Raw genomic sequence first — 11,024 nt, 5'->3', positions numbered from 1 at the left:
AATCTCAGGTGTGCCATCTACAGTTTTTCTGTTCAACTAAAGTTCATAAGAAATACATTTTTTCCTCAAGTGATACTTGTTTGTATTTGTCATTTTTGTAAATTAAAAAGAACAATATTGCATAAGCAATATAAAGGAACAGAAGAGAAGCAGAAAAAGTGATTTTAAAAGTAGTTTTATTTTTCCAGACATTTGACTGGTTAACAAGAGTAAAATTTATTAATCATGCTCTAATTATAAATCACTGCATCCAGGACATTGAAAATAAGAGTTGATTTTAGGTTATACAATATATACAGTTGCTCTGCAACTAAACAAAATAAAAACAACTGAATTGAATATTATACATCTCATAGCATTCTAAGCTGCATTTTAAGTGTCACTTGCTCCTTTTTAAACAGTTAACACAGCAACCTAATAGTCTGTCTATTAACAGATTTTTTGAATCAGATTTGAAAAGTTGTATGAAATATGCCAACATTTTGGACTTAAAATTCTTAATTTTATATTATAAATAGATATCTACAGGCTCTAGAATTTCATTTTTCTCTGCCAGAGGAGAAAACCTTTTGAGAAACTCAGAAAATCAAGGGATAAATTTTGCTTAGCTGCTCTTTATTGGTCCTTGGGATTTTACCTGTCTGCACTGTTAGTGCTATTAAATTGTAGTCTACAAGTTTCCTGGTCTTTAAGTGACCGATGAACAAAGTTGTGACATTTTACTCTATTCCTCTTCTAGCAGAACTCAAGGGAAATTTGTATCATTTTTAATGTTACGAATTGTTACATACACTATAAGATTCTGTGTTAAAAATACTGTACATTAGGAGATCTGTGCAAAATAATATGCCCATTTACTCTCTAGACTCTATCAGGGATAGAAACATACAAAATAGTGTTGCAAACTGAACGCATCAGTAAGTGAATAAAACTGTAGTGCTAAACTATTACTCTATCATTTTACTGGGAACTTTGAAAATACAGACTAATTTGCTTCAACTTGCAATAAAAATATCTTGAAACATTCCAGTTTGTTCCCCATTTATACTGCAGCAACAGCATCTAGGAAGTGAAAGTTACACATCGACGTGGCTGTACCCACGCGCCCGAGGCATCAACCAACGGTACCATTCAGGAAGGGTGATACAGGCTGAGATCAGTGTTGCTCTTCCAGCATTTCTGCAAAGTGGTTCTCATCCAAATAAGCACAGATGTGGTGGTGGCCTGTTTTCCATTCCTTCCAATATGAAATGGCCAATTTAAGCACCATTTACCAGAAATTCAAAGCTCTCTTGATAAATCTAGAGATACAATGCTCACATAATGTGATCAAAGCCAATGTGACCTAGACATTGATTTTCTGTATCCTATGCCTCAGTTGTTTCCTGTAGCATAAGCAAAACCTGGTACAATTTCACAATACACAAACATCAAAATGATGTCAGATCTGTATTGGTGTTTTAAAATCCATCAACCACCTGGGAACTATCCATGGCCTAGCTTTTTTTGATGTTCACAAATCAGCAAAACAAGTTTAACAACAGTGTAGCTACCATATATGTGGGTATTCTATATAAATACAGAGTGAGTTGGCAAACTATCATTGTTTGCAAGGTAGTGGCACGCAAATTTCATAAACCAGAACATAACATAGTGAACTCGTGAGGTGTCAGGCATCTTATTGACCAAGGATAATTACCTACATGTTCCACCAAATATGTTCTCTCTGTGAACACATTGCTGGATGATTTAAAGAAAATTCAAGAATTTAAAAAAAAAGTCTTAATGCTATAATGAGACAAGTGTAAGAAATGTTCTGCAATCCATCATCATAGTTAAGTACATTTCAGGAAGTGCAGTTTTCAAATCCTTGAGTTAATGTAGTAACTCATTAATATTGCCATAGTTTAGTTAACCAGCAGTAGTCACATTAAATGACCAAAATGGATGTAACATACATAAAGAACATTCAAAAAACAGGTTCTACACACATGCAGCATAGAAAAACAAAACAGTCTAAAGCTCACAAAATTAGAACTAGAAAGTTCAACGACTAACACAGATTTCAGATAACTTTAAGCAAATATCTACATCCATTCTGAAAGAAAGAAGTTTCTCCTGTGGTAAACTGAAGTACTTTTTCACTTTCACCTGGCCAAAGACACATAATTTAAACAATTTCTTCTGCAACTGTTGGCATCCTTGATGACAGCCAGTATGGCAAACTACTAAATGAGTCCATTTCAGAACTACAGAGCAGCTTGCATGTTTTGGTTCCAGCACTTCAAATGGTGTCAAGAACTAGCTAAGTTCACTGCCCTGGTAGATGCACACACAATTTCTTTAACTGGGGAAGCAACACTGAACTGTTGTACTGTCATGTTACAAAAGGGAGATTAAAATTACAGTGAATTGATCGATAAGAACATTCATAATGTTGTGATATTCAGACACGTGGATTTTGATTGTTAAAGCTTTTCAGTTCACCTTGAAAAATACAGGAAGAATTGTTTTTATTTAAAAGTGTAAACTGCTTATGAGAAATTTTCACGTAGAAAAAAGTTTAAAAGTCCCCAAACCAGAACAATGGCAATAAAAAAGTAAGCTACAGTACCTAGGACTTGGGCAGTGCTCTGGCAAGGTGGCTGCGGATAGGTAGGTGAAATGAAATACAACAAAACTTATTTCTGTGACTGCTGGAAATGAGAAATGTCTCCACTTATCAGTAGCAATCTAGTCAACAATAAAGTGCACAAATGATACAGGGAAAGCTCCTTTCCGACTGGGATCTCCATCAATATGACCAATCTGAAAGAGTCCAGATATTTTTCAAGTTAAATCTCAAAATGACATTTCAGTATCACCAAAATGAATACCAGTGACTTTCCTGCCCTGTAGCATAAGCCTCCCACCAAATCTTTTCTGCAGTAGTGCTAGTTTTCTTCTGCCAATAGGAAAATTCAGTCCTACAGAGTGCCTGTTTTTCAGCTGTACATTGGGTTTTTGTTAAATGCAAGTTTTATCCAGTTCTTTGAATATACAACATCTTACTGCAGTACCACTGCTGCATAATTCCAGTGCGATCTGTAATGCCTGGCAGCCCACGTTTGGCCTCTGTTGTGTTGCTCCTCTAACCATCACTGTGAGGCAAAAGGATGAATCAAGCTTCAACAGTTTCAGGTTTTAAATTAACCTATTTCTGTTTATACAGCATTGTTGTCAATTTAGATGCAATCTGAAGCTCTGTTCTTCACTAGCTAACAGATTAAGGCAAGTGTTTTCATGCACAATAATTTTCCAAGATTTTGCTTGAGCCAATAAGACTCTGCAATGTAAAAACTTGAGATGGTTTCCCAGCTCAAACAGACTCAGTCCTAGTCATCTGAAGACTGAGGACAATACAAAGCTCTCCTCTGATGCTGTCCTGGGGTGACTTTAGGATGCTGTATTGTATTTGTACCCCCATCCATCTGTTTAGCCCAGAATTAAGTTCTGCACCTTTAAAACTAGATCTGAGCGCTAAGGGAGGCAGAAGAAGAACTGGTGGAATGTCAAAGGAGACTGTATTCAAAACACAGAGATAAGAGCTTCAGCTCTCTCTCAGTGCGTGTTGTTTGCAGCACAGAGCTCTCCTTTGCTTGTAGTTACTTTTTAGCTAGCTGAGGAAGACCAGTTCCCTGGACTGTGGCTTTTCTTTTTCTTGGAACTGTTCAGCCCTGCTTCAGACCAAAAACCCAGAAAAACATGGGGAGCTCACACCTGTGGCCCACTGGGGCCTGGGATGCTGCATTTACAGTGCAGGAGGGACTGATGAGAGACTGAGTGAGCAGAGTCACACCCCACAAAAAGGACCCTGAATTTCCCTCTTCAAAACAATGAGAGGTTCCATTGTTTAATATTACTCATTTTTTCATGTCTGTGAGTACTTTGCTTGTTAAATAAACAGGTTTTTCCACTTTTCTTGAAGGAGGTTTAGCTCCCAAACAGGTGGGGGGAAGGGCCACTGAATTCTGCCCTTTAGGGAATATCCCTTTGGAAGTTCCCTTCCAAGTTTGTCCCAAACCAGGACAGAAACCCACTAGACAGCACCTCCAATAGCAGACTCTTAAATTTCTGGAACTCTGCCAAAAATTTTCTGGATCACGAAGACCATGTCCCCAGTGTATTGTGAGCCCTACTAATCAGATTCCTTTTTTTTTCTTCCGTGAATGAGAAAAGCTAAAAGCTTGTCTGAAGTTTGGCTTTTGAAATTTCATCTCCAGTTTCCATGAGATGAAACTATTCTCATTATTTGGAAACCCAGCAGGGGATCTTCTGAAGTGAGTATCAACCTCTAAGATTTAATTTCTTGCTTTCAAAGTGTGTTGACAAAAAATGCAAAATACTCACCCACCACTCCTGATCTTCTTCACCATCAACTACAATAATATCTCCCTCTGCAAAAGTCAGCTCATCTGGGTTATCTGCTACACAGTTGTAAATTGCTTTTACTCTCTTGGGTTTAGTTTTTGACTGAAATGAAAAAAAAACAACCCTGAAGGTAAATAATACAGCACAAAATAGACAGAGTAGACTTGGAGTTTTTTAAAGAATGTTTCAGAACTGCTTCCAACTGCTGGTTTTCATAGGTTAGAGTTCAGCTATACCTTTTATGCTGGGTGCTTATGCTTCAGGCTGAATCTGGCACCACCCAAAGCTTTTTGGAACCACTGTGCCAATAACACAGGCCATGTTTCCCTAAGAAATTCTCCATTTTGGCTCACCCAAACCTACAGAGGAGTCACCCTCTGTCCTCAGAGCTCTACATCACTGCAGTGAGCATGATTTTGTTCAGAAGACGCAGTGATCAAAATCTGTGCAATTGTAACAGCAGCAGCATTATCAGAGGGAGGCCTGAGCCACCTGCCAATATGTTCCTTCTTAATTTGTTAAACCCATTTCAGTAGTGTAAGAACCCACCAAAATATACTCTGCCTCCCAGCAGTGCTCTGAGGACTGCCAGCCACAGAGTATTTTGGCAGCTCTTTCAAAGGCAGAGTTTAGTAAGGAGAGGCAATATTCCAGTATGGCAGTGGGACTCAGTCCTAGCTATGTTCTGAGCAAAGTGATATCAAAATTGTTTCACTCTGGTTTTCTTCATCTCACACCTTTCCCAGTGCAAGCCAGTCTGCTGCTGCATTTCTTTTCAGCCTCCCCATTCTCTGTTGCAGACCAACAATAATGCTGCCTACACAGCGTTTCTGTGCAGAACAACCCAACAAGTGAAGAGGCTCAAGGGCTGGAGGCAGAGTGTAAAGCTTTCCACCATGAGCCCACCCTTTTCTCAGCCACAGGGAACAAAAATCTCCCCTTTCTACTCCAAAGTGTCAGAGCAGAGGGGTGAGTGCCATTTAGGTCAGAGATGGCTGCTAATGCAGCGTCTGTTAGGGACACAAGTTCCACATGGCATCAGGAATACATGGCCTCATCACCACACTGGAGAGCTCCCTCAGTGCCTGGTCCCAGTCTCTACTTAGGTCAGCCATGGAGCAGACAGATGAAAAGGAACAAGAGACCTCATTTACAACTCTCATTTTCTCCATCAGCAAAATGCTCTGCTGAGGACAGAACTGCCCAACAGTCTCTTACTGTGCCATTGTGCTAGAGCTGAGCACCACGCAGAGAAAAGAGGGAATGTGGATGGGGAAGGATGGAGGCAGCATGATTTTTATGTTCCTCTAGAAGCATTCATTTGCATTCTAGTATAAATTGTCTAGTATAAATTCTAATAGAAATAAAGCTGTGGCCTGCCCAGGGCAGACACAGCCTGAGGCTCTCTCATCCCTGGGAGCTGCCAGCCTGGCACTGCAGCACTGCAATTTTTCCAGACGCTCCCTCTCAGACAAATGACAGTCTGCACCACAACCACCTTTTAGGTCAAAAGGGAAAAGCTTCACATCAGTACAACAGTGATATAATTACTAACTTCAAAATGCAGAAATTACAGGTATTTCTTGTTCTTTAAAAGGCAAGGGAATTAATATAGATCTCATTCCCAGAGGAATAAAATCTTCTAGGGAAATTTCCCATGTATCTACAAAATGGTTTCAAAAATCTAAACATCACATTGAGGGAAAAAAAGAAATCAAAAGGTGAATCAGGAATTTCCACCTGATAAACAGGCTATTGGGTAAATGCACTGTGTAGGAGATAAGCCACTGGCTAAATGTGCATGTACAACTAGACCTGTCCTTTCTTTACTCAAGGAGCATTTCTGCATTCGTTTTCTAAACTTGGGCTGGCCTCTGGATTCCCTGGCAGGGTAAAGACATAGCAAAAAAGCCAGGAGTATAAGGCTAAATGGAGCAATTTAGCCAAAGAACTTTAGCTAGACTGATCCAGCTAAAGCTCTTTAGCTGAGGGGCCCTTGACTAAATCTCAGCTAAGATGCTTTAGCTAGATTAATTTAGCTAAAGCATATTAACTAGCACACACTCCTGAGCCAGGTTTTCCCTTCATTCTCAGTCCTATGACAGAAGAAATTCACCTAGATGATTTGCTCAGTGACAGAATCCACCTTAATGAAGACCTAGAGAGAGCTGGAGAGTCAGATATGTTCTTCATATTATGTGCAATTAATATTAAACATTGAAGACACTGACCCCAAAACTAGCCAGCACAGCCCATTCTTTCATAGCTAAATCAATCTGTCCTATTAAAAAAAAAAAAAAAAAAGAAAAAAAAGCTACAACTTCAATTTATACAGAAAGTCAAGTTAGGAGCTGTTTCAGATGTGCTGGAAGGATGTAACCAGTGCTTACCCTTGAATCCCAGCACACACAACAGAAATTAAGATCAGAGTCCAGTAGCTTCACAAAGTTAATATGACAACATAAGAAATTTACACTCCTTAGACCATTTAATTTTTTGTGGTCTAAAAAATGGAAGTTATTTTAATGCAAGACAGACAGCAGACAGTAACTTAGTTGAACAAGAGTGGGGGAAGCAAGAAACCAGAAAATTTTATACTCCCAACTAATGCAAGGTGATGCCTCTGAGGCTTCTCATCATTATCAGATGAGAAACAGGTAACAGGGGCTCTGTGTGCTCAAGACCAATGGCCAGGCTATGCACACAGACACACCCAACTCTGTCCTGGAGAGCTGCTATTTCAGTGGACATGGTTAAGGAAAAATGGTTGAAGGGAGAGACACCAGGGAATGAAGGAAGCAGGTGTTTTCATTACAAGCCAGTAATAAGACCATTACAGAGCCTGGAACAGCACATCTCCTACCTCTCTGCTCATTATTTACTACTGAAGCACACTCCTGCACAGAATGTGTGACACTGCCCAGACCCAGTCTCACACAGCACCTCAGAAATGTATGGGCTCTACATATTGTGATTTGCTTCCTGCAGAGATGTCCTGTCAGGATCAAGGATATGGATCTTTTACATCTATCACACAAGAAAGCAACATAAAATTGAAGCAAGAACTAAAGACCAAGTTAACTACACATAATGTACAGCTCCACTGACATCTGGAAATACATCCCTTTATCTACACCAGTATAAGATTACAGGTACTGACACTACTATGTGTTACCATTCATGGTCCTAGATTAAAAATAAAAAGTAAGAGTATAAAAAGGCCACACAATCAGATCAAGAGTCCATCTAAATCCAGTATCTCTTTTCTAATAGTCACTGTAAGGCTGGGGGAGGATGGAGAAGAAAAATATAGAATTAACCACCTTCTGCTGGGGAAATGCTTACCAAGAGATTTCTCTCCTGTCACCAGGTGAATGTTGAGAATTGACAGCACAAAGGAACAGTTACTTTTGTTTTGAGCTTGACTCCTGTTAGTCTTGTTTGAAGTCATTTCACCTACCTACATGAACAACTGTCCATTATAAAGGCACAAGAATTCCCTTATCACTTACTTCACTGAAGACTGGGAATGAAGCCACATGTTACAAGTGACTCACCAAGCTCATCTACAAGTCACTAACTCCTAAAGCTTATCTATCTCCAATAAGTCAACCATAATTCTGTGGATTGTGTTGGTCACATCTGGACATGAACAAAGAATCCAACTGGTTTGGTTTGCTTTTTTAAACTTAAAATCACATACTATCCTATAGGAAATTCAAGGAAAAAAAGTTTTTGTGACTATTTAGTACCAGTCACACAGATACTTTAACACAGGATACAGGCCTTTTATGTTTCATGGCTCTCACACTTTTACCATGGCAGGACACACTATCATGTCTACAGTGTGTTTGATAGAATGCAGATGAATAAAATCAAACGCCACATTTTGTACTTACTATTTGTGATTTCCTTGGCATTGGTGCTGGTGGCTGGATTTGTGCCAAAGTATTTGCTGTAGAACCAGTCTGTGTTCCTGGAATGTCACATACAGAAGATGACTCTCCTGCTAAGGTAAACAAAGCAAGTAAATATTAGGCATGCTTCCAAAAAAAGGAAGAGTGATGGTACCAATTGAAACCAAACCAATTATTCTTAAAAGTATATAAATAATTTTATATCCCATGAGTATTTAGTTTTTACTGGTTCTTTCTAAATAATGGAACAGAATTCTATCCTTTTCCTTACCAAAAAGGCCACTTTTCCCAAAGACAACTACCTAAGACATTAAACAGTGCAGATATGCTAAGAGAGATAAAATAGATGGGGGCAGAACCAAATAACCTGTTCCTCCTTTCCTTCACTACAGACTGCATGCTGTTATAACCTTTCCTTCCTAGTAAAGACCATCATTATCAGGGTGCTGTATCCTTCACAGGAGACTCCTGCCACAGATGGCAGATAGCCATTAGCAAATTCCTCTGGGATATGTCAAGAGAAAATGAAAGAGAATCATAGTAATAACAAATGAATATAAAATATACAGTAGAAGGGCAAACAAGGTAAGAGAAATTCTACTACAACCACCACAGAATCTGCACAAATTTCACTGTAGAGATTTTATGGAGATTGCATTACTGTCATGTCCCAAAGTAGTAGTTACTTTTAACAGCAAAAACCACAAAATGAATAATGAACTCTGAATAATGTACTCTGTTTATTAACATGAAAAGAGCGATACCAATTTGCAATATAATTAAAAGTGGCACTATATAAACTCTGGATTTTCAAGGCAGAAACACATTTTCCTATTCTAAAATGTGTATCTGACACCTTGTTTATGACATATGCAAACAACAGTGCAAACAAAAATGTTCAAAATGCATCCTTTGTTTGAGTGGGTTTCAAGGTAAGGTTAGGAAAGCTAAAGCCTAGCTGGAATTGAATCTGGCAAGGAATTCAAAGATAACAAGAAGGGCTTTTATAAATCCATAGGTAGCAAAAGGAAAATTAGAGAATATGTGGACCTATTGTTGACCAAGATGAGATACTGGTTACAAAGTACATGGCAAAGGCTGAGCTACTGAATGCCTTCTTGGCCTTTATTAGCAAGACAGGTCTTCAGGAAACCTGGTCCAGACACCAGGAGAGAATCTGGAGCAATGAAGTACAAAGTTCTGCACCTGGGGACAAGCAGGCCACACAACAATATGTGTTGGTGGCCACCTGGCTAAAAAGCAGAAGCAGAGGCAGTGGACACAAACTGAAACACAGGAGCCTCTGTCTGAACATCAGGAAACATTTTGTCAGTGTGAGGGTGACACAGCACAGGGACACACTGTCCAGAGAGGTTGTGGAGTCTCCATCCTCTGGGCACAGTCCTGGGCAATCCACTCTTGCTGACCCTTCTTGAGGAAGGGGTTAGACCTGATACCCTGTGGAGGCCCCTCCCAACACCAACCATTCTGTGATTACATTTATTACATGGTCCCATTGTTGACTTTATGTGGCCCATAGCTCTGCTCACACTAAAGAACTTGAGGCATCAGGGCCTACACAACCACAAAGAGAAATAAGAAGAATGTTGGCAGTGATTATATTTAAATGTGTAAGGTAAATTAACAGATTAAAGAAAACCTCAACAAACCCACACTCTCCCTTTGATTGTTATGACAGCTTAATTATAATAAAATAAATCTCTAAACCACAATTACCAGGTTGTTGTAGAGAACCAAGTCCTCTGGTCTGCCCTTTGGTTGTTAAGCCAGATGACTTCTCAGTCCTATGCAGAAAGTGAGAAATTGGTCCGTTTCAGAAACAAACAAGAACGTGTAAAGCAATAATACAGAGTACTTTCCAAATTATAAAAGTCTTGGCCTTTTTTGGTCCCAGCTATTTTGCTTTTAAAAGAACTACTTTTCTTCTGTATTTCTGATTAAGTGAATTGAAAGTTGCACCCAATTTTTAAAAAGTAAGGCAGAAAAATAATACAGGTTTAGTTAATGCAGTTCATGTCTTTTTCTGAGATTTGAAGTTCCTTTCACTGTTATTTTATTTTTTTCTTAAAATTATGCATCCATATTAGTCTGTACATTATAGAAAGCTTCAACAATTTGTGTCTACCTTTTAGGTATGGTACATGCACAAAAAGGGCTAGAAAGGAGCTTAAGGGTCAAGGCTGCTTTTATCTTTCAGTCCCAATTTGGAAATGGAACCTTATTTCTTCCAAAATTTGCTCAAAGGCCCTATTTTCCAGACTTCTCATTACCTTATTGATCTCCCCTGGTTCCCACCTCAGTATTTCATTTTACTGCAATGCCCCAAACTGAACACAGCAGTCCTGCTGAGGCACCACTAGTGGTCAGACAGTTGAGAGAATTAATTCCTATCGTTTGCAGGCTAAGGTAAAACTACATTCTTTAACTCTCCCACAACAGCACTAGGTCATCTGCCTTACTTACAATGTCCTTACAGATCCTTCTTCTGAGGACTTTTGCTTACTCACACTCTGCTGTTCTCCATGCTTCATCCCTCTAGTTGATTGTTCTTAATTACTAAGAATGACACCCTTCTTTTCCCTTGACTACTCCTTCAGTTTCTCAAGGATGTTTTGGATATGATTCTGTTTTCCAGTGCATATGAGCTTCCTAACTTATTTTTCTGCAAATTTAAAA

General features: G+C 39.0%; 1 protein-coding gene across 4 annotated transcripts in view; it reads right to left on the bottom strand.

The window, feature by feature from the left end:
* Positions 1–159: 159 nt before the first annotated feature.
* The window catches only part of ASAP2 (ArfGAP with SH3 domain, ankyrin repeat and PH domain 2), an 85,385-nt gene continuing 74,520 nt past the window's right edge, over positions 160–11,024 (bottom strand). For 3 of the 4 annotated variants that reach the window (XM_064707688.1, XM_064707691.1, XM_064707690.1), the window contains 4 exons: positions 10,065–10,132; positions 8,310–8,419; positions 4,390–4,512; positions 160–2,808 (listed from right to left, as the gene is read on the bottom strand). In XM_064707688.1, coding sequence (XP_064563758.1) covers positions 2,734–2,808; positions 4,390–4,512; positions 8,310–8,419; positions 10,065–10,132 — 376 coding nt within the window. In that variant the 3' untranslated portion in view covers positions 160–2,733. The remainder of the gene's footprint in view (positions 2,809–4,389; positions 4,513–8,309; positions 8,420–10,064; positions 10,133–11,024) is intronic. The other variant, XM_064707689.1, reaches the window with a different exon arrangement.

This window comes from Zonotrichia leucophrys, chromosome 3 (assembly GCF_028769735.1).
Source record: "Zonotrichia leucophrys gambelii isolate GWCS_2022_RI chromosome 3, RI_Zleu_2.0, whole genome shotgun sequence".
NCBI lineage: Eukaryota > Metazoa > Chordata > Aves > Passeriformes > Passerellidae > Zonotrichia > Zonotrichia leucophrys.
The sequence above is the reverse complement of the archived record's forward strand: the minus strand, read 5'-3'. Positions and strand labels throughout refer to the sequence as shown.